Source organism: Podarcis filfolensis (genome assembly GCF_964270895.1).
Source record: "Podarcis filfolensis genome assembly, chromosome: 13".
NCBI classification, from domain to species: domain Eukaryota; kingdom Metazoa; phylum Chordata; class Lepidosauria; order Squamata; family Lacertidae; genus Podarcis; species Podarcis filfolensis.
The window spans coordinates 31,905,462-31,930,027 of record NC_139615.1 but is presented as its reverse complement, the minus strand read 5'-3'; the positions used below and the strand labels follow the sequence as shown (position 1 = coordinate 31,930,027).

General features: G+C 45.0%; 1 protein-coding gene across 3 annotated transcripts in view; it reads left to right on the top strand.

Annotated features, from left to right (window-relative positions):
* The window catches only part of SP6 (Sp6 transcription factor), a 101,554-nt gene extending 82,821 nt beyond the window's left edge, over positions 1–18,733 (top strand). For all 3 annotated transcript variants that reach the window (XM_083583417.1, XM_083583418.1, XM_083583416.1), the window contains one exon: positions 14,606–18,733. In XM_083583417.1, the coding sequence (XP_083439543.1) occupies positions 14,642–15,745 (1,104 nt within the window). In that variant the 5' untranslated portion in view covers positions 14,606–14,641 and the 3' untranslated portion in view covers positions 15,746–18,733. The remainder of the gene's footprint in view (positions 1–14,605) is intronic.
* Positions 18,734–24,566: the final 5,833 nt, after the last annotated feature.

Below are 24,566 nucleotides of genomic sequence, written 5' to 3'. Positions count from 1 at the left end.
GCCCTGTGGGGGGAAACGGCCAAAACCTCCGAAATCTAGTGCTTGTATATGCTAAACCTTTAACGCAGCACATTTGAATAGCATTATTTTCCTCAAATAATTCTGGGCACAGTAGTTTGTTAAGGGATACTGGGAATTGTAATTTTGTGAGGAATAAACAATCTTTTGTTTTTTGATCAGAGGCTGGGAAGCCTGTGGTCCTTCAGATATTGCTGGACTCCAGTTTCCATCAGGAACCACCAGCATGGTCTATGGACAGGGATGATGGGAGTTGTAGTCCAATAAAATCTGGAGGGCCATGGATTCCCCATCTTTTTTAGAAGGCGTGTTCCTATTTCAAATCAAGATTCAGCTCTGAAAGGGAAACATTCTAGTGTGAATAGAAAAATCTGGATACCTGCCTTCTGATGATGCTTGGCATCTGCACTTTTTATACATACTTATATTTCTTTTTTAAAAGCTACTACCCTGATTAATTGGGCCACATTTTTAATTGACTAAAATTGTTGGGCGGTTTGTTAGTTTTCAAAATATTACTCTTATCTGGGTAATAGTTTAGCGATGCAATCTTGAAGAGTAAGTCCCATTCAGTTAAGTGGGGCTTACTCGCAGATAAATGTGAATGGGATTGCAGCCTAAATCTTGCATGCTGCCTGGAATACCTTGATGGTCCTATGTTGCTGATGGTAGGAATTTTATGCTAATGAAGCAGCCACCAAGAAAGCCTCTCCAGAGGTCTTCATCATTTTAGACTCACCTTAAGGTCGCAACAGGATATAGACTAGGATTTGGGGAATTTCATCGCACCCTGGCTTGGAGGCTCTGGGCAGGTTGCAACATAGATTTGAAACAAACATAAACTCCCAAAATAGAACACATGAAACACGGCAATAAAAGCCTACAAAATACAAGATTTAAATAGCCCAACAAGCCAGCCCTAATCATGTCTTATGTAGAATCTCTTTGATCTTAAACAAAAAGGAAAGAAAAATAAAGTACATTATAACCCATGCTAAACTTTAGGGTTTTGATGGGTAATATATTTTAACTATATGATGTGACTCCAGCAATTTAAAATTTATTTAATGATCACAGCGTAGTAAGAATCATATACATCTTGAGTGAAACTCAGTTATTACCGCATTGGTGTTTATACATCAGTGGATTGCATTTTCCCACCAGCCAGGCCACTGCAGTTTTGCAAATGGCAAATCAGTCATGTGTACATTTATCTGCTGGTGGTGATCAGTCTGCTTTGTACTTGTTTTAAAGCAGTATTTTATACCCCACTTTTCTCCTTCAAATGAAGATGCCCAAAGTGCCTATCTGTGAATAAAAGAGCTTAGAAACAAAAATACACGCAAAAAAAACTTTATAAGAAAAGCCCACATCAAACAGAATCAAGGCAGCTGTAAAACTGAAAAAAATCATAAAAGCAACCAAGAACCAGCCCAACATAAAAATCAAAGCTCCGACTTTCGGAAGTTTGCAGCTGCAAATTCAACTGTCACAGGAGACAGAGGTGGAGAACTTGCAGACTGCAATCCTTCTGGTCTAGAGCACTCACTCCTGGTGTATCTGTCATATATAATGGCTGAGATCACAACTGTCCCACATCTGGGATGTGTACTAGTTCACATTCATAGCCTTTTCACGCAAGACTTAAAGCCTAGCAGCATCTACATTGGTTCTCGTCTGCATCTCCAATACCTTCCTCATACTTTCTCTCCCGCTTCAACATCAATCAGACATTTGCAGAAACAGCATGAAAGGTGATCAGAGGCAATGTAAACCTCAGCTATGAAACACCCTTGCATATTGCCTAATAGCAATTCCCAGTTGACTCACTTGTGGAAGCTGAGAAGAATGGCTAAGCGCTCTTTATAGTGCTTATTGGAAGATCAAAGATGAGTTATGCTATCCCTTCACTGGCTTGTGCGTGTGAATCAAAGGGAATTGCCTACAAGATGAGAGATGAAGGCTTTTTGTGGTTGCACCGAACATTCTTCTGCACAACAATTAAAAGAAAAGATCATAGTCTAAGTTGAGGGTGATCTCACAAATGACTAAAAACTATAAATCCTGGTAGTTAAAGATATTGCGGGGGGGAGAGATACCTTAAAACAAAGAAGGTGTTTCTCTAAATATAAACCATCCTATATCTGATGAAGGAGGGTGTATGCTTCTTTTGGAACAAGCCAAATGAGAAAGTCGCTTCTTAGAATCTGAGGCAAAGAATCCCCTAATAATTATTGGCATATCTAGGGTTGCCACATTTCCGGGAATTCCCAGACATGTCCTCTTTTGGCAGTCCCACATGCACATCCAGGGGGAGTTTTACATTTTAAAGCACATGTCCTGGATTTTGGGTTTTAAAAAATTGTGTGTGCGCGGGTAGTTTTGGTTCAGGCTTGGGCTCTGGCATGGGCAGTTTAGGCTCGGCAGTGGCAAAAGCTCAACAGTTTTTTGTGTCCAGACTTTTACCTCTTGAAATATGGCAGCCCTAATATGAGCTTCAAACTATTACTAAGATTATTTGAATCCTCTGGTCAGATTATAGCATAAACAGGTCTAACCCCACAAAAGCATTTTGCCATTACATGTGATTGCACAACATCATGCATATATTCTAGCTGTCCAGCTGTTCCACTAGGAACAATCTCTTACATCCCCTGATCAAATAAATGCTGATAGTAGATGTTACTGAACACGTTTCAACCGCAGCTAGTAGAACCAGATCCATTATGGAATTAAGCATTTACTTAAACATTCCTTATTTCTTATCACAGAGCGCTGATAAGGTCCACTTACGAATTCACATCTTCAAAAATCAAGAATGGGAAGGCAAGCTGTTGCACGACAGATGAAAAGGGCAGGCAGGGAACAGTCTTTGTTGCTTCTAGATGCGAAACGTGTACTGCAAATGGTTCCATTTGCACATCTAGCAAGTTAACTTCTACCCATTCTCATTTTTCGGTCATAATATTAATTGCTACTCTGTGATTTATTGTGCATGCTAGGGATGTGCAAATTGGTCCATTTCAGTTTTTCATAGTTTCTCACTTGACCAATGAGTTTTTATTTTATTTATCAGATTTTCCATGGTAAAGCTGGCATTTTGATGATGCCACGTGGTGTGGATGCTGCAAAAAAACCACAATCCAACGAAACAAAACCCTATGGCTTTGAGCAGCAAAAATTCCAGAGTAAACTCTCATCTGGAAGTACCCATAATGTGTAATATTTGTATGGACATGGGTATACATGTGGTAGAGGGAATGAGCCATTGTTTCAGGATAAACCATTGAATAAGTGGGGTTCAAAATCCTTACTGTGGCCTACTCATTTAGTTTATGCAGAAATACGAGCTACTACTTCTCCTTTGTCAAAATGTTGGATGACCTGGTTTTAAATAGAACCCCCTTTTGTTTTAAGAGGCTTTTTGCCCATGCCCCTAAAAGTATTTCTGTCCAAGAACTTGGATGGTTTCTACAGTTGGTCTGGCTCTGAGCATAAGGACAGGGAGTTTATTTTTATGTATTTATTTTATGTTGTTTAATATATTCTTTTAAAGGTAAAAACCGTTCTTTAGGTAAAAACCGTAAAGGTAAAGGACCCCTGGATGGTTAGGTCCAGTCAAAGGCGACTATGGGGTTGCGGCGCTCATCTCGCTTTCAGGCCAAGGGAGCTGGCGCTTGTCCACACACAGCTTTCCGGGTCATGTGGCCAGCAGGACTAAACCGCTTCTGGCGCAACAGAACACTGTGACGGAAACCAGAGCGCACAGAAACGCCATTAACTTTTTCCCCACAGCGGTACCTATTTATCTACTTGCACTGGCGTGCTTTCGAACTGCTAGGTTGGCAGGAGCTGGGGCAGAGCAACAGGAGCTCACCCCGTTGTGTGGATTCAAACCGCCAACCTTCTGATCGGCAAGCCCAAGAGGCTCAGTGGTTTAGACCACAGCTGTACTATAAATGAGAATGGACCCACAGAGTCACAAATGGGACTGAGAACTCCATGTAGTTAGTAGAACAACCTAACCTCTCCTGTTGATCCTGGCTTTCTGGCCCACACTCCCCATTTTGGTATTAGTCCCTGTTCCAGTGCCTCAAGCCATACTCTACCAGCACAGGCGCTACCACCAAAATGCCACCACCACCACCGTCTCAGGCTGTGTATACATTGCCATGTACTCTGGCTCCAGCATGCTCCCACTGCTGGTGTTTGAAGCCAAGTACGCATGACATCAGCCACAATTCGTAGGTGTCCTGTAGGCTGTAGCTTATTGAGAAATACTCCTGTTTGATTCCTCAAACCAGCTTGCATCCCATTAGAAAACGGGAGCTTAGGGTAAAGTTGAGGTGTGTACATTTCAGGTAGCCATTCTGGATGCACAGATGACCACGTCAGCAAAGCAGAGTTTGGAAACAAATCAGGTAATGGGTTTACTCGACATCCCCACTCCCTCTCTGGTGTGTGCAGTGACTTGAAACGCAGCAAAGGAGGGGGGGGGGATACACAACCTTCCTGTATTTCAAGCTGCTAATGTGTACATAACCTTAGACACAGTGCGGCATATTTTCAGGAGCTCTGAAAACAGGGCAAGAGAGCCCTAGAGGAACAGGGGCCATCAGCCAAAGGGCGTGTGTATCTGAATCTAAAGGAGATGGCAATCACAGATGGTTCACATGATTTTAATACTCCGCAGCCATACCTGCTTAATAGGTTTAGCATTTGCCCATCAACTTTCTTCATTGCTGCGGTGTCCTAAGGTGATATCAGTTTAAAGCATGCCTTGTATGTGAGGAATGAGGAGGGAGGGAGAGGGAGGTGTCAAGGTTTCGATGGTTATGCTGTCAGAGGCAGTATGAAAAAATTGCACTAAAATGCTGTGAATTTATGAGGATTTTGTAGAGGTGTGTGTGTGTTTTGGCAAGTTGCTGTCAAAAAGGGAGAACTTAATTTTAGATTGGAAAAATGAAAGTCTGGGAGAAGCTAAATTGGTAGATCCTACCTAAACGGCTCCTGCCAACTCTATGGTACTACTGATTATCCCCCAGAGATCTGCCATTGGATCCCGATCTACCTTCTGTCAGCCTCTGTTGTGGTTATGCTTCTAGAGTAGGCTTTTGAATTTGGGTATTATGCATAGATCCTGTATGTCTCTTGCTAGCAAGAGGTACTGAGCCAGATAACTGCTACTGTGTGGCTTCCAAACTTCAGTACCATAGTCATGTCTGCAGTAGGAAGATTAAGCAGTGGATACGCCTTCAAGTTTTGTTTTGTTTTTTTAAAAAAACTTCCATTCTGTATATGTGAGAAACAGTGTGCATTCTTAGGGAAGTTGTGCCGCTGTAATATCAGTCACCAGCACTACATAAGTTTTGATGCCAAGTGTACTTTCTTATGAATGGGAAGTACATTCCATAAATCCACTAATTGCCACCAGCTGGGCTTAATCCTGTGATTTCCATGCACCTCAACACACCAATCAAAAGCTGTTTAGAGGGGTAAGTAAGGCAATTCAGAGCATGCACCAGATCACTGCAGAAACCCAATATAAGTAGTTTATTAAGTAAATAAGAGAGAGAAATGATATGTTGCATCATTATTATTTTTTTAAAGCATTAAAACGGCAGAGTCTGGCAGATCCTAGACCAAAGGAGCCTTTTAAAAGGATTGTGTGATCTGCATGTGACCCATGAGGTTCCCCAGGTGAACGAAGGCAAATACCTGTGTTGCTTCCAGATGATCTCTTTGCAAACGTCGTGCAAACAAATCATTCTTCCTGACTTGATTTGCACAAACCCTTTTCAGGGAGGTTATGTGGCTATATGTTCAATAGGTCTTACTCCTGTGTAAGTGTGTTTTGGATCGTGGCCTAAGGCTAACCAAACGGCTGCTTTCATCACGACTAGGAATTTGTTTCGGCAATCTTCCCTGCATCTCCAGTTCAGATGTTACACCGCTTGCAGAACTTGCACAAGCCGTTATTTAGTGGGAGGCAGGGTGTTACCTGAGCCAACTGTGATAACATCTGCAGTGCCTCATAGTGAGAGAGAGTGAAGAGGGACTTGAATGATTTCTCCTTTTGTTTGACTGGGAACTTGATGCATCCAGTTGTATAGATGAGTAATTGGCCGGGGCTTAAAGATCTAGGATGGATCATTATTTCTGTCTCACAGACTTGAGCCACACTCCGCGTTTGTCGCAATAGACTGAGCAGGGCACCATGTGGCCCTGGAAGAGTGGCTAGGGCCACCAATTGTGTATATTTGTGTACATGTGTGTGTAGTGGATGTATGGCTCAAGGTTCACTGGGTGACCTTGGGCCAGTCACAGCCTCTCAGCCTAACCCACTTCACAGGGTTGTTGCAAGGACAAAATGAAAAGGGTAGAACTATGTACAGTGGTACCTCAGGTTACATACGCTTCAGGTTACATACACTTCAGGTTACAGACTCCACTAACCCAGAAATAGTGCTTCAGGTTAAGAACTTTGCTTCAGGATGAGAACAGAAATTGTGTTCCGGCAGCACGGGGGCAGCGGGAGGCCCCATTAGTTAAAGTGGTGCTTCAGGTTATGAACAGTTTCAGGTTAAGTACGGACCTCCGGAACGAACTAAGTACTTAACCTGAGGTACCACTGTATACCACTTTGAGCTCCTTGGAGGAACGGTGGGATATAAATGTCATCGTCAACATCATCATCGTAATTTTATTATTTGTACCCCACCCATCTGACTGGGTTCTCTCAGCCACTCTGGGCAGCTTCCAAAAGTAAGAGCATCAAACGTTAAAAACTTCCCTATACAGGACTGCCTTCAGATATCTTCTAAATGTCATATACCGTATATACTCGAGTATAAGCCGACCTGAATATAAGCCGAGGCACCTAATTTTAGCACAAAGAACTGGGAAAACTTATTGACTCGAGTATAAGCTGGTTCACCACACCACAAACCAGGTGGTGGTGGCAGTGACGGAGGAAGAATAAGCAGCCCGAAAGGGCTGCTTTCAGGCTGCTTGTTCCTCCGCCGCCGACAGCGGCAAAGCTGGAGGAGGAGGAAGGAGCAGCCCTAAGCTGAGGGAGGCTTTTTCAACATAAAAAATGTGCTGGAAAAGTCGGCTTATACTCCAGTATATACAGTAGCTGTATATCTCCTTGGCATCTAATGGGAGGGCATTCCACAGGGCGGATGCCACTACCGAGAAGGCCCTCTGCCTGGTTCCCTGTAACTTCATGTCTTGCAGTGAGGAAACCACCAGAACCGGCCCTCGGAGCTGGACCTCAGTGTCCAGGCTGAGCAATGGGGGTGAAAACGCTCCTTCGGGTATACAGGGGGCTGAGACAGGTCAGTTTCACAGCCCAGGGCAGAAGCACATTTAGGGCAGTGTGACCAGTTCCCCAGCACTAGGCACCAAGCTGCGGAGGGCACCTCAGGGCACCACAGCTTTGATGTAGTGCGCATGCAGAACAGAAGCTGAGTGCCAGGGAGTGCCAAATTTAGGCCTTGCGCAGGGTGCTGCTGTAATTTGAAAGACCAAAGTCCGCCCCTGCCCAGGGTGGGGTTTTCCCTTCTCCCATTGCACCATTTCCATAGAACTGGGGAGTGAGTCACACCGCCACGCAGCACAACATGGAATTCTGGGATACTCCATCAACTTTGATGCTATCTGTCTCTTCGAAGCCACGCAGCAGCAGCAGGGGGGATTAGAATCTACAACTGTGAGCCCACTACCTTCCTCATCTCCTCCTCTTCTTTTTCTTTTCCCTGACTGCATCCTTGCCCTCTTTAAACTTCTTCCTCTAGAAAAGCTTCGACCCAAACTGGGGAAGGGGGAATTCTAATTGGTATTTGCAGATTGACAGTCTCTCATTTTTTGACTCTACCACATTTCCCATTCTGTATGCAGATACAGTGGTACCTCAGGTTACATACGCTTCAGGTTACAGACTCCGCTAACCCATAAATAGTGCCTCAGGTTAAGAACTTTGCTTCAGGCTGAGAACAGAAATCGTGCTCCAGCGGCGCTGCAGCAGCAGCAGGAGGCCCCATTAGCTAAAGTGGTGCTTCAGGTTAAGAACAGTTTCAGGTTAAGTATGAACCTCCGGAATGAATTAAGTACTTAACCTGAGGTACCACTGTACATTTAACTGCACAGGATGTGAAAGGACTGAACTTGGCAGGTTTATGTGTAGTAGGATCCCCTCAAGATCTTGCACATTTCAGTGGGAATTTTGCAGAAGGGGACATCTTGGGCGAAGGTGCCCAGTGAACCAGGCCCCCTTTCTATACATCCCGCCTCCCATTAATGGCTCTTAAAATCTTCTGCCTAAGTTAGCTGTGATGTGCTGGTAAGCGATGCAAATGTGGTTAGCCTCTTAGACCTCTAGCTAGCATGTGTTGTTGGTGCTCTGTGTTAAGTGCAATTGCAGATTTGGCATAGGGAATTCCTCAAACACGACCCACTTAGCTGCATATGGTAGTCACCTTTAGTATGGTGGCATTCATGTTACTTGACTGGCTACTCCTAAACGTCATAAAGCGTTATTTATTTGAGTTGTGTTTCCTTGTCCTTCCTCCCCAAGCAGCCCAAGGCATCAGACACAGCAATGATGAAACATTAAAAACACAGCAACTAAAAGCATTTTTAAAGGTTGCTGTTTTAAAAGTTTTATTCCACCTGTAAAACAATTAAAAACATTTTCAACCAGTGATTTCAGGGTTGCCAGGAGCAGTGTCTTTCAGCCATCAAATGGCTGGGGAAACAGGAATATTTTTTAATTTCTCCTGAAAATGAGCAATGAGGGAGACAGATATACCTCATTAGGGACAGCAGACCACAAATGGGGAGAAGCCACTGAAAATATAACCAGCAACCAGGCAGCCCCCAGTGGCTGACGATTAACAAGACTTCACTTGCCTATCATAGGGTCCAAGATGGTTTTAACTGGGGAAGGTGCTATTTTAGGTGCCATTTAGAGTTAATATGCTAGTACTGTTGTCTTTGTCCATGGAGTTTTCTTGGCAGGGATACTGGAGTGGCTTGCCAGTTCCTACTCCAGTTGAATCACGTTTGGTCAAAACTCTCCACTATGACCTGTCTGTCTTGGGTATAGCTCATAGCGTGCTCTGGTCCATGGGGTCACGAAGAGTAGGACATGACTAAACAACAACATGCTAGTACCAACACCTTGAGTTGGGCCTGATAGCTCACTGGCTGCCAGTGGAGTGTTTTCAAGACCAGTGACACATGGTCCAATCTGACAGACCACACTGGCAGCTACAAGGGCAGCCCCACATACAGTGCATTGCAGTAGTCCAGATGGGAGGTCACCAAAGCATGGACAGCTGAAGCCAGGCTATCCCAATAGGGGTGTGGCCATTGCTGGTGAACCAGCCTAAGCTGGGCATAAGCACTTACTGTATACCACACATAAGCCACCAGAGTATACTCCCAGAACATGAACCTGTCCTTCAGAAGGAACGTAAGCTCTCCCAGGGCAGGTAATACACCTAATTACCAGAAATGGAAACGACTGTGGCCTTCTCCTTGTTCACCACAAGTAATGGCCTGAACGGATGTACAGTGGTACCTTGGGTTACATATGCTTCAGGTTACATACTCTTCAGGTTACAGATTCTACTAACCCAGAAATAGTACCTCGGGTTAAGAACTTTGCTTCAGGATGAGAACAGAAATTGCACAGCGGCAGCAGGAGGCCCCATTAGCTAAAGTGGTGCTTCAGGTTAAGAACAGTTTCAGGTTAAGAACGGACCTCCAGAACGAATTAACTTCTTATCCCGAGGTACCACTGTATCTGCAAAGCAAAATGGTCTTCGTGTAAGAGAGCCCAGGAAATCTCCTAGCTTCCCCCACTTCGAATTGTAGTTTCCCCATCACTCCTCTTTTTAATTTAGGTTTGTTACCACTCACATGGCATTACAATTCACTCTGGCTCAAGTACACTCTCGCCGCTGGTATTTGAAATCATGTGCAGAGGATAATCTTGGCCACGATCCATATCTATCCTGCAGTTTCTTGAGAAATGCTGCTCTTCAATGTAGATCCCCTCAGAGCAGCTTCTCTCCGGTTTGAAAATGTAAGCCGCGCTCACTTTGCGGTTAAGCCGAGGTGTGTGCATCTGAGGCAGCCGTTGCGCATGCGCCAACGGCAGCCCATCGGCAGATGACAGCTTCATGAACAGGAGTTTGAGTGGGGCTGCAGGCACAGGGAAACCAAACAGGCAATTAGTACCTGGTGAAGACATTTCCACCTTCTCTCTGGTGTGTACATAGGGTTGCAAATATGACTTGAAACACAGCATGCGGGTGGTGGAATGACCTCCTTGTGATTTATGCTGCTAATGCGTCCATAGCCTCGAAGTCACTTTTAAGAAATGATTTAAGAATGCACTTAGACTAGAAGCATTCTTTCTTTATAAAAAGCAGCCCTGAGCTCCTAGCCTGTATCAGGAAGGGCTTTAACCCTTTGCATTTTGTTTTTCCACTGAAAATCTCCCCAGAATTTGCTATTTGCCCCTATTCCCCCCCCCTACTTGAGCCCATTCAGAGGAGCAGTTGCATTGGGAAATGGCAGGGGGGGTATTAAAGCTCCCCCTCCAGCATGCTATGGTCCCAATCCGTGCTAGAATCCACTACAGCTGCTTTTTGCAGATCAAGGTATATGGTCAGTCTAAATGTGCTTAATAGTCTTGTCTAGTTTGACACTGCTGAGATAGTGATTTGAGCAAGCCTACATAGTGAAGGTGTCACGGTCTGGTCTACGGGCTATCGAAGTCCCGGCTGAGGATGTCGGGACCGGGGGCAAGATGGCGGGGTGGGAGTAGGAACGAGAGTCCAGAAGCCAGGGGTCCGAGGGTCAGGAAGCAGGGAGTCACAAAGTCAAGGGTCTGAGGGTCGAGAAGCAAGGAGTTACGAAGCCAAGGTTTGAGGATCAGGAAGCAAGAAGCCAAACGCAGCAAGGCAGGAAACGTGTTGCTGTGGCAAAGAGCCAAAGGGAAATGCTGACCTTATATCCCTTCCGGCTCTAGCCACCAGGTGCAGTGAGTTACCAAGCGGCCTCACCTGTGCGGCCGCGCCTTGCCTCTCCAGAACAAACTTAGGAAGGCCCCAGTCCTGCAAAGCCCTACTGGTCACAGGGCCCGGCTCCTGCATGCACTCCTGACAGAAGGTGCTCTTCGTTCACATTTTACATTACATTAAAAAAAAAAAAATTGGAACACTAATGTGAATATGGCAAACATTGCTTAGGAAAGCAGATATTCTTTGTAGGGATCTGGAACTGACTGGGCTTCCCTGCTGAAATTACACTTGTTGGCAAATATGGATTTGTTGCTGTATAATAAACAAGTGAGGCCTGCAACTAAATGTTGCAGCGTGGAGCATTTCATCCAGGATTGTAGCCAGCCCTGACCACTTCCAGGATGTTCCATTCAATATCCCCTGCCCTAGGTTTTTTGGGTATTCCTTCCAACTGTTGGACAGCATTCTGTGGCTGCTGAGTCATTGGACTGTTTTGGAAGCTATTTTCCCTAAAGATTTGTTTGTTTTTCAGAAACCTTGGGGTTTCCCTACACCAGCTGATACCTTTCTCTTGTGCATAGAAATAAATTGGATGTTGAGCTATTTTTGAGTGAGGAAATAGGCAAAAATGACACTGCTGAAACGGGCTGCCATGCGGCTGGATATCCCCAGATATTTTGCTGATTTCTGCCCAGACACAGCTTGCTGAAGTTGTAGTTAAGAAATATTAGGTTCCTCACTCTTGTAATACAAAGTGGTCTAGCTATATGGGAAGCTGAACTTGGATCTCCTCTACTTATGATTGTACCGTTAGGATTGTTACTTTCTGGCAGGGCTACTTTATGCCACACAGAAATTCAGCAATTGAAGCTTTTCCCAGCGTGACAATGCAGTGATGGCAAAACCTTCACTTGTGAAAACCTGTGGAACAGGCAATAAATGCAAAATAAAGTTCTGTTTTATGGAGAGCTGCCGATCTCGAAATGGGAACAGGTGGAGGGCCTCTGGAAGAAATGGGGGGGGGTTAAACAAATGTTCCATGTTTCTTTATAGAACTAAGCATCTTTATTCTATGGAGAAAAAAATGTTCAGAAACAGTATGTATTTCCTGACATCCATAAACACCCATAAATAAAAAGATAGCTTGGCTTGTCTGTAGCTGTTTCACCCTTAGTGTGTTGGATATCACAATGGTTTGTGGACTCTTCAAGCACATCTTAGTTTTTCTTAGCTTCGCTTGGCAGGCCTCAAATCTTTATTTTCTTTCCCATCAGAGTGGGAGGAAACAGACGGTGCATTTTTATGCTTTGTAAAGTACTCAGCAAACCCTCTTCCCTTCGATGGGACAAGGCAAGAGTTGTGCCATCACAGCTAAGTCGGCTGAAGATCAGATGATATAATTACTGTTATCTGTCTTGCAGAAGCCGACGATTAGAGGGTCTGTCTCTAAGAAAGGCTTTTGAAGAAAAAGAGAATAAGCTATATTTAAATCTCTTCCCCACCCCATACCCTCACCACAACAACCTCTACCACAGTGTTGTTTTTTTTAAAAAGAACCTAACGTGAGTACACTCCAGATGTCCTTTTTATTGTGCATTCACGATGATTTGCACTCATAATGGTAGCAGTAATATACTATCCAGTTTTCAACAGTGTTTGCGCATGCAAATGTTGCAGGGCAGATATGACGCTTTGTTTCCGATTGATGCCATGCCCCATAGCTTTCTGCTGAAATCCTATAACTTTTCAAACCACAAATGTTCCCAGATTGCATTGAGGGGTAGGTTGTCCCACTTTTGTTGCAAGAGTGTCCCCTCCAGGCAGCAAGAACGTAGGGAAGTGTCACATAACAACTAACAAAGCAGGATGGTGTGTGGAAGGCGCAGTATTAATCCACCACAAATGCACTATTATTGTGTCAATAACACGTTGCAAAACGAACTAACAAACACAAACCAGTCAGGAAGGGCCTGCAAACAGTGGCTTTCAAACTAGGCTTCTGGGATCTCTGAGGTTTCTCAGAAAAGGGTCAAGGGGTTCTCAGTGAAAGGATCATGTGATCCATTTGAGATCCCACCTGCAGGGAACAATGTGCTAAAGCATTATAGAGAAGTCATCTTTCACAAGAAATTCTACCATAGCTTTGTTGTAAAAAAAAATTTCCCCTGGGATTTTGGGGGGATTTCCCAATAAATACTGGTTTGCATCCTGCCTCCTTGGTTTTACCCAGCACCAGCTAACCAGTAGGAAATGCAGGGACTTGGGGCTTATCTACACTTAACTTTCCTACACTCTTTCCGGGCACGGTCTGTGATTTAAAGTTCTGTGTCTGAGCACTTGCACAATTTTCTTTTGCTCCAGAGCTTTCCCTGTGAAAACTTACTCTTGAATGCTCAGTCGGAGCAAATGTCAATCCACAAAAAAACCTGAATTGATGTTTGTTCCAATTCAGCTTTAAAGAGCACGTTTTTGCTGGGGAATCTTGGGGGTGGGGATGCGCTTGGACACAGAGCGTCAAAGCACAGACCTCTGCCTGGAAGGAGCAGGGCGAAGCGTAAGTGTGGGTAAAGTCCTCAGAAGGAGTAGGCGTTGGGGAGAATTTTGATTCAGTTTGCATGTAAATGTGAACCTATCTCAGACTTTTTTTTTTTTTTGAAACAATGTGCAAACACAGCGTACACTTGGGTAAAGTGAAGATACCTGTATTAGTGAAGATAGCCTACAAAAGTGCACTGTATTGGGGGAAACCAGTTTGCAAAAAAATGTGTATGTGCCAGCAATAAATCACATGGAGTAAGTGAAGTTAACTTTTTGTTAGACGAAACAGGATCTGCTCAGGAGTGCCAGGCCTAACGTGAGGCTCTTCTTCGCTAGGTCTTGCCCCTATGAGGCAGTTGCAGAGACTGAAGGTCCTCACCTTCCCATAGCTGCCTAAGTCTCCTTCTCCCTTGGGTCCTTCCTAAGCAATCTGAGACTATGCTGGTGCATCCATTTTCTTGCTCCTCTTGCTCCATATTTCTTCTGGTCCTGGGAGATGGGGGAGGGGAGCATGCCATAGCCAGCAGCTTCCCTGCCTGACTCATCTCTGCCTCTTGGCCTCCCTCATCCCACTTTCCTGCTTCAGCTTCTGCCTCCAATTCTGGACTTCTCTCTGCCACAGACCCTCCCTGCTCACTAAGCCCTGTTACCTCTTCAACGTCTGACACCTTCTGACACCAGCTTTGAGCCTTCTACCTTCCCTTGGTGGCTCTCCTGCTTGTGCTTCCCACCATTCTTCTGCATCCAGCCAGTCCACGACAGTACGTTAGGCAGAACTGCATAGAAAAATGAGTGTCTTGGGATAAATCCACACTAAAATGCTGGCAAATTCTCATAAGAACTTGGGGGGAAAAACAAACTGGTGTGGAAATGTGGAGAACTGAAGATGGGGAAAATGAGAAACTGAGGAACCAAAATTGCCTGTCCCTTAGAGGAAGGGTTACGCTTTCTGTGCTGTTGTTTGCTGTTGTCTCACAACCATTTCTCTCTCTTCCTCCTTCTTTCCCATCCAGGTGTGTCTGAGAACCTACCCACCGAGGAGTTCTGCAATGCTTACAGCCGTCTGTGGTTCTCTTGGCAACCAGTGTTCGGAGACACCCCGTTCCTCTCCAACCCACGTAGAGCTGCAGCCTCTGCAGACCTTCCAGCCCCACACCAGCCCGGATAGCGGGGGAGATTTCCCGTCCCCTCTGCAACCCACGGAGCTCCAGCACCTGCCTTTGGCTGGGCCCGACACGGAGTATTCGGGCAATGCTGGTTACGAGCTGCATGGGGCTTCAAGGTTAGACCTGGACGGCGAAAGCCAGCTGGCCCCTGGCCCGTACTCTAAGCTCCTACAGGCAGCACCAGATATGGCTCACCACTATGAACCTTGGTTCAGGCCTACCCATCCGAGCAGCGGCGCTGACGATGGCGGCATCAATCCATGGTGGGATCTCCATGCCGGATCCAGCTGGATGGAGCTTCAGAGTGGTCTCCAGCCGCCGGGCCACACAGGCGGACTTCAGCCAGGGCTGGGTGGCTATGGCGCTGCAGAACATCAGCTCTGTGGCCCGCCTCACCACCTGTTGCCTTCAGGGCCACACCTCATGGGCCAGGAAGTGATCAAGTCCCTGGATTCTACTCAGGAGCCCCACCCAATGGAGCAGGCTGGGGATGGTAGCGGTAGGCCAAAGAGCTCAAGGCGCTCCGTGACCCGGAGTTCTGGCCAAACCGCCTGCCGGTGCCCTAATTGCCAGGAGGCCGAAAGGGTGGGCCAGTGCCCTGACAACTCCAAGAAGAAGCACCTCCACAACTGCCACATCCCTGGCTGTGGCAAGGCCTATGCCAAGACATCGCACCTGAAGGCCCACCTGAGGTGGCACAGCGGCGACCGCCCCTTTGTCTGCAATTGGCTGTTTTGTGGGAAGCGCTTCACCCGCTCTGATGAGCTGCAGAGGCACCTTCAGACCCACACGGGAACCAAAAAGTTCACCTGCCCTGTTTGCAACCGGGTCTTCATGAGAAGTGACCACTTGAGCAAGCACATGAAGACACATGAAGGTGCTAAGGAGGAAGGAGAAGGAGAGGCCAAAGCTGGGACAGAGCCTCCCGCAAAAGTCAAACGGGAACCTGACGGAAGCTCTTCGAGTGCAGCTTCCCAACCCAACTGAGCCTTTCTTCCTCGCCATCTCTCCATCATGGTGCCTCCTGGCCTGCTGACTTGTCCTCCTTGCTCAAGGCTCTGGGATGACACGACACCCTCTAAGCCTGAACCTTATCCTGTCCTTGGAAGGAGAAGTTATTTATTCCCTAGGAGGAAAGGACGATGTTGTTGGGACACACTGGGAAGGGCCACGCCCTTGAGCAGCTTTCGGCTGGGTGTGTTGAGTGTGTGTTTGGGGAGTATGGGAGGGATATTTTTGAAGGATGGTCTTTGAGGTGGGTTGGGCTAAGTGGAATCTTCTGGGCAGATACAAATGGAGGGATATGGGCCTTACCTGTCTCCATCTTGAATGATGGGTTTCTTGTCGCTAATGTACACAGAGAACACACAAGTGTGTTAACAGTTATGGTGGAATGACATTCTTCAGTTTAAGCTTGTAGAGATTTAGGGGGTTGGATCTGCTATTCAACTCCCGCCCACCCCAGGTCTCTGATTTAGTAGGTAACGAGGTTACCCTAGTTTTGTAGGCAAAATAGCTACCACACCTCCATTGGATTTTATTTTATTTCATTTTATTTTTTGGAAGGATAATGGGCAGAATTGTTGGCTTATGTCTTAGATTGCTACCTTGCTCTGTCCCCGAAGCCTCTAAGGCCCTCAACCTTATCCTTAACTATGGATGTTTTCACAAGTGGCTCTGAAAGTACATTTTAGTTCCCCTTGTGGTACTTTATAGCCCTTGTAACCTAATAAATCATGCACTACAGATTTATTTTAAAATTTTCTTAAGGACCAGGCTGAAATGTGAGTTTATACACATATTCAGCACTTTCTTTAAGTCACCTGTGAAAGGATGCAGTCTCCAAAACTGTGTTTATACCCTTAACTAGCTTCCCAATAGACATTCCTGATCTTAAAATGATAGGAGCAGGAGACTGCTCCTGTAATGTGAATCTTCGTAACGTGTTTGTAACATCACAGGAGTGTGACAAATATTTAAAAATCATCTATGATTTTCAACTCTTAAGGAGCTGCAAAATCCAAATTGAACACAGACATATCAGCTGCTTCCGTACTAGGTGTTTAGTGTGGAATAATTCATTCATTCACATTTGGGTGTGTGTGTATGTGTGTCCAATACAGCATTGTTATCCATTGATAATCTTCCCTGTGTTTCTTCTGTCTTTTCTTACCATAGAAAATCTATCATTTTCTTAGAAGGACAGAAGACTGTAGATGCCCTTAGCATTACCCTTCCATCTTTTTTAGAAGTGTTGTGTCAACATGGACAGTGATATATCCAGCAGGTGAACGAGTCTGGGTTTTACAACCCTTTTTAATTGAGCTGTTAATTAGTGAAAATACACTTTTCTGGCTATATATATATATATTATTTAACTTTTAAAAAATGAGCCAAATGCTGCTTAAATTAAAGTGCCATAGCACTATAAGACTCTCATGCTAATAAAAAAATACTAAGAAGAAAGCTGTTTCAAGTCACTGCCATTTTAGAAGTGCACATCCTCCCTCCTAATTAAATATGCTTCCAAGCTACATTTCTGATCCAGTTTTTTTAAAAATATTAAAATATTAGTGAAATACTGCTTAAATTAGTGTACTGCAGTGCTATAACACTATAATGCAAATTTTTAAAAAGAGGGGGAAAACCTTTCTGGTCATTGCCATTTTAGAAAAGTGGCTTCCCTGATAAGCATACAGAAAAAGTTCAATGTCCTCAGGACCATGGAAAATCTATTGCAATTCTGCTTGTAGCTTACAGTGGAAGAGCAAGGACTTATTAGTGCTAGGCAGTCACACAGTTACGGTAATTCTATGGAGTTACATTGCTGTCCTGTTCAACAATAAGGAAGTTTCTAGCCCTCATTGTTGTAAAGCAGAGCTTAAAAGCATCTCAGTGGCGCATTCCAAGAGCACTATGGGAGTACTGAAAAGCTAAACTATACCCACATTGTTGTTTGTGCAGAGGAATCGTCCTTAGGTGGGAAGGAGGTGTAGGGAGAACAAACATAATGGCCTTGTTTACATGTAATACTAAGCTAAAGAATGGCTAAGCACAGATGAGCAGTTGTGCTGGTGCAGAGTTAGAAAATCACAATGTTGTGCTCCTCCCCTGCTTCTGCTGTGCTACTGGGAGTTAAGCCATGGTTTGGCTAGTTGTTACATGCGAACACAAGTATATGGTTTGTCTCCCTAAACAAACCACACACAGTAAACATTGGTTACAGCTTGTGAGTTGTTTGGAGAGGAGGGAAGAAAAGCTCATTCATGCTAAGCCATAGTTTGTCTTACTGTGGTGTGAAAACCAGGCCAATGAGCATATTACTACACTATCGTGTACTTGCTGTCTGAACATGGATTGCATTGGGTGCATTACTGGCATGGCTCTTTCCCTTCACTCAGCTCAAAATTCTCAAGTGGTTTGAAAACAGAAATTTTGGGTAAGAAATTATGCCTCAATCACTGATGCACAGAACTTACCTGTGATAAAAAAAACTCATGTCTTAAAATTATCCCTGTAGTGAAGCATATGTATCTGACTATAGGTGAGCTCTCTCTGTTGATGTTTCAGACACAACATTTTCAGCTGTGTTTCAGGAGTGCATCATATTATTGCATTTGTAATCCCTGTTAAAAAAAATACCACACACACCAGACCTAAAATGTTGCACAGTGAAGCAATTGTATGCATTTCCGCTTTGTTTGTTAAAATAGCAGTATGTAGGGTTCCTACTCACAAGGAACAATTTGAAGGAAAGGGTTCAAATTCAAAATACACAATTAATTGTATTTCTATTTGTACCAAATGGGAGGTGTTCCAAGATTCTTTTTTCTGCAGCACAAAATGTATTGCGTTCTTTGTCTACATCCTTAGCCCACTGAGGCACCTGCTACGCTAATCTCTCAGTCACCACACAAATTTCAGTGAAATGCAGTTTTGCAAAAACATTAAATTTGATGGATGGGATTTTTAAAACCCAATTTCGAAAGGGTGGTCTTTAAAAAAGCACACACACACACAAAGCTCCGTATAGATATTTCTTGATATATATTTGGAGACAGTCATGTAAACTATCGCATTGCCAGAATTCAGTCTTTTGGTTGTATCTAATCTTAGTCATAGAGTAGACCCATTGAAGTCAATCAGTTTAATGTCAATGTGTCTACTCTGAGTACAACTTATCTGGCTAATACCCTTTGTATGCCCCCCCCCCACAAGTCCAACAGCATCTCAATATAATAATACAGTATTCTGCTAACTATATTCCAAATAGCAGAATTCAGACTTGAAGTTTTGCAGGCCAATCAGATTTAGGAGAATGGACTGGAGACTCATTCCCACCCAATCCCCAATTTGTTCTAGCTCTTCAAAGCCTCTTCCCACACCCCACAATCTTAGCATTTTTCTTCCTCATTAATGACCCCACCTGGAAAGTTCAACCATGTTGCCTCCTGCCCAGTAGGGGTTTCTCCCTTGCTCCTTTTGTCTTGTGGCAATATCCTTGGCTCCACCTGCCCTTTCCCCCAACACGCAGCATGAACATTGCTCTACAATGGCATGAGGGAGGATGTTTGGAGAGAGAAATTGTGTGGAATCTCGTGCAGCCTCACAGCAAGAAGGTGTCCAGACATGTCCAGGCCAGAAAAGGAGAGAGGAAAAGAATATATAACAACAATTGCTTGGGAAACGCTTGTTAAAAACATAACTCTGCCCGAAGGAAGAATCCTTTTTACACACACACACAAACACTAAGGGGAAGGGAATAACTAATGGCTCTGCTCTCTTAATGTGCTCTCCCTGCCCCCTAGCAGAGCAACAAAGGCCCTTCCAGTGATTATGTCTTTTTACAAGCTTGGATTGGCTTCAGTTTTAAACTAAATCTGGGCATGGTATGGACTAGGCTATGGATCTTGATTTTTTATTTTTATTTTTGGCGTTGGGTTCTTCTTCTGAAAACCCTTATTCTTCTCATTAGTTAGGCCTGGGTTTCCCAAACTTGGGTCTTCAGCTGCTTTTGGACTGCAGCTCCCATCATCCCTAGCTAGCAGGACCAGTGGTCAGGGATAATGGGAATTGTAGTAAAAAAAAAACTGCTGGTGTCTCAAGTTTGGGAAACTCAGAGGTGGCAACAGATCCCCAAATTCAGGATGCTGGGTGCAGGGGCTGGGCTGTAGTGAAGTACAGCGTTATTCAAAGCTTTATTTTCATTCTAAAAACAGGGTGAACAACTAGGGGTTAAAATCTATCTGGAACCTATCATGCTTTCACCTGGAAATCCTTCCCTCGGATCATGTTTATTTGCGGAGGTTGTCTAGTGAGGGAAAGGCTCATGCTCAGAGGCATCCCTCAGCTAGCATAGAAGAATGCATGATTTGAGAATCAGTGAGTTGGCTGAAAACAAGTTTGAGGACTTTACAGTCCCTGCTGCTCCCTGTTCTAAATGCTGGTAACCAGGCTGTGGTAACTCAGTGGTGATAAAAATGTTTGTAGGCAGGTTATGCTTAGTCATGGTGAGAGGGGGGGAAAACACTACGAGTGTTGTTATCTTTCCTGTCACCTTTTACATTCTGAGGCATTTGAAGAAAGCTAAGCCCTGGTGAGCTGAGCCATGAGTTGAGTTCGCAGCATGATTTCCAGGACAATTTACCCGTATATTATTAAGTCCAGTTCTTGGTGCTTTCCTGCCCCTGAGGGTGGCCGAATGCCCTGTTTTATGGGGGAAAGTCCTCTTTTTGAAGGGCTGTCCATTCCAAGTACAGTTTAAAGATAAAGAACCCTAAGAAAAGAGGAATAGCTCAGTCAGTAGAGCATGAGACTCTTAATTTCAGGGTTGTGGGTTCGAGTCCCATGTTGGGCAAAATAGTCCCGCACTGCAGGGTGTGGGACTAGATTATTCTTGTGGTCCCTTCCAGGTGCACACACATGGCATGTCATCACAGGATCTCCCACTATGGTGAGAAGTATTGTGTTTCTATTTACCGTATTTTTCGTTCTATAAGACACACTTTTTCCCTCCTAAAAAGTAAGGGGAAATGTTTGTGCGTCTTATGGAGCAAATGCAGGCTGCGCAGCTATCCCAGAAGCCAGAACAGCAAGAGGGATCGCTGCGCAGCGCTCCCTCTTGCTGTTCTAACTTCTGGCTTAGCCGCGCTCTGTCCCTTCCCCCACCTCACACAAAAGCCAGCAAGAGCCACACTCCCGTTAAAGAGCCGCGCGGAGCGTGTGTGCAGCTCTTGGGGCCTTTTCCCCGAGGAGGGAGAAGGGCAACCCCTCAGTGAAGTGCTGCCCTTCTCCTTCCTCGGGGAAAAGCCTGCAAGTGCCGCACATACACTCCACGCGGCTCGTGAAAGGGAGCGCTGAGCAGAGCCTGGGATGCATACAGGCTCTGCTCATGCTCCCTTTAAAGAATTTTTTTTCTTGCATTCCCCCTCTAAAAACTAGGTGCGTCTTATGGAGCGAAAAATATGGTAAATTATAGCTGTCATTTCTAAATTTGTGTGTATACATATAAAGGAGCATGAGTAATTTTTATGCAAATCTGCACCCTTTCTTGTCCTCTTTTTTGCTTTTTTGGCGATGCTCATGTAGTCACTCTCCTGCCCATGGGTTTTCAGCATGCCTTCGAAACTGAACTAGCGCACTGGACACTCGCAATCCACATGGAAACAGCAGCATCCAGAGTGATTGCTGGCTAACAACAGTAGCCAGTCCCCATGCGCAGACTCCCTTTCTCTCATTTTCCTATTTCTTGTGACCTTTGCTGAGGAACTGCTTTCGCTGTAGGAGAATGGCACAAGGCCAAAAGTGCGGTGTCAAAATAGCCTTGGGCCCCAGAAAACAGCCATGACCCAAATTGTCCAAGACGAGGTACGTGTGTGTGTGCAAGTAAATCTCGACAAACTTAGCGATGTGGATAAGCTCGGTAGCCCAAACCTTCCGGAAAAGCTGAGGATTAAATGTGAACGCGGGTGGCGTCGGCGTACCCGAGCAGGAGAAGGCAACTTAGCCAGCCCCAAATTAGTAGGCCGACATTTCCCTTCTGGGCGCGAAGGAGGAGATCCCACAAAGCAGCTGGCTCGTGGCTGGACCTGCCGTGTGCGTTTCGTGCAACACGCTGTCCATTGAGCGATTGCCAAATGCTGAAGACACCTGCTGCTTTCCCACACCCACTTCTCTCTCTCTCGCCCGCCACTCTCTTCGCCTCGGGGGAAAGCTCAGGCAGGGGGAGGCGGGAGCAGTTCCCAGAAGCCAGAGAAGCAGGCCGAGCCAGGATTCCAAAGAGATGGCCCAATTGTGTGGGGTAGAGAAGAGGGTGTGTTGTACACCTGTCTCCTTTGCAACCCGGGCCTTATACATTTCGATTTGATTGGATTTGCACTTCTCTCGTGTTGTGCATTCCGGCTGCTGTTGCCTGTGATTTTAACTGAAATCGTAACATTTTTTTAAAAAAATACAGAACTGTCATCGCTTGTCAGGAAAATCCCCTCTCAATTTCTCCCCATGGTATTTTTAGGGGGTTAATCAGAGTTGGAAGGGAACACAACCTAGTCCAATCCCCTGCAGTGCAGGAATCTTTTGCCCAAAATGGGGCTCAAACTCACAACCTTAAGATTAAGTGTCTCATTCCCTACTTACTGAACTTTCCCAGCTGTCTCTCCTCTGGTGGAGGAGGCAGATCTGAATGTATGGAGCCGAGTGTTTGGTGGCCGAGGAAGCAGGTTGTTTTCTTGCTGTCTCCACCCTCCCCCATCCGAAAACCCTATTTTAAAAATGAAACGGCTTGTGTTTTGTATTAAGGATTATTGCAATTACTTTCCTACCCCACCCTAGCCCGAGATCGGTGAAGCCCTTGAGCAAATAATAACAAGAACTGGATTTCCCCGCTAGCTGAAGTGTAATGAAATTAAAAGGAAGGGATTTTTAGGGAGGGAAGTGAATACGAAACAAGCAGGGTGAAAGGGTTATATATCTCAGCCTGGAGTCTTGAAACCTCAAAACTCAGGTTTCTGTTCATAGCTGGAGGTACTGGTGGTCCTGTTGCCAACTTTTGCTGACTTTTGCTGACTGCTCCAGACCCTCAGTCGCTTCTGGGGTCCCTCCGGGATTAGGGACCCTGAAGTGTAAACTTCATTAGTTTCATAGCAGATCCGCCCCTGCTTCTAGCCCAGATTACTGAGCTGCTGCTATTGCCTTGGCATAGTATGTGGTTACAGCCAAGGGCATTCAAGGTGCCCTCCCTGGCTTTATTGGACAGAAACAGACAGCTGGGTTAAATTTCCTCACATGCTTCAGTTCCTTATGCTAGGACTTTTTTAAAAGGAAAATCCACCTTGTCTGCCTCACAAATCCTGTTTCTTAATCCTAAATGTGTAAGGTCAGTATGTGGTTACTTGGCAATGAAAGGAAAGGTACTTTGTGCATGCTCAGAGGCGTTTTTCTTATAACTGGCATTCCTCATTTTGGGTACTGGTGCTGAAAGTAGATTCCAGGGCTCAGCCTTGGCACAAGTGAAGCCCTTTCTATTCCCCAAGAAGAACTCCACACCGGCCAACCCATCAGCTATATTAGGGTTTTCTGCCTTCCACCTCCTCCTGCTTTTTCATTCAGGATTTTGCCAGTGAGACAAGGAGACAATCCGTCAGCTGCTTTTGCTTGCAGAGAGACTCAAAGCCTGACACTTTAAAATTTACAAAGTTCTGTTTCCTTTGCTTTTTCCATTTGACAAACAAACAAAAATCAGCCAAGCCATGTGAAAATCTTGTGACTCTGGGAAGCTTACCCTCTCACATCATTTCCCACAGTTTGTGGGAAGAGCAGAGGTCTGGAAATTCTACAATAAAATATTTTTCAGGAGCCGGCCTAGTACCTTTTCCTCGAACCCCCTGCCAGGAGCGGTACTAAAGATCTGCAAAAGGAAGCAATAAATCTCACTCTGCTTTTTTGCTGGTCAATTTCCTTTAGTAGAAACATTCCCATGCAGTTTTCACATTTTTCTTCACAGCCATGAGGACTGGAAACTTGTTTCAATTTAAAAGGTGGGGAAAACAGAAAGATTAACAAATTCAGACGGCAATCCCTGCTAGGAAGTCATTCCCAGTGAAATAAATAACAGTTGTTACAATGATACAGTGCTTACAATGATTGAGCTATCTGTCTCAAATTTGCCCATCAGTTAGAAGTTTACATGACAATTCGAGACTCCTTGGTGGCTTCTTATCCTTATGATCCCAGAAGGGAACATATAGAATGGCTCATTTCCAAAGGCTATTGAGTAACTTTTGTATTGAGTTTTGTAGGTAGCCACAGAACCCTTCAATCTCCCCCTTCCACCATGACTCTGTGAGAAATTGTAGCTGAGGGGCAAAAGGAAGCTGCTGGGGGAGATCTGAAAACCCCTTATTGACTGAGGAGAACGAATGGCTTTGTTAGAAAAATCCTGAAATCTCCCTTCACCTAGACCAGGGGTCAGCAAACTTTTTCAGCAGTGGGCTGGTCCACTGTCCCTCAGACCTTGTGGGGGGCCAGACTATATTTTTTTTGGGGGGGGGAATGAACAAATTATTATGCCCCACAAATCACCCAGAGATGCATTTTAAATAAAAGCACACATTCTACTCATGTAAAAAAACCAGGCAGGCCCCACAAATAACTCGGAGATGCATTTTAAATAAAAGGGCACATTCTGCTCATGTAAAAACATGCTGATTCCTGGACTGTCCGCAGGCCGGATTTAGAAGGCGATTGGGCCGGATCCGGCCCCCGGGCCTTAGTTTGCCTACCCATGACCTAGACTGTTAATGTGGGGCTA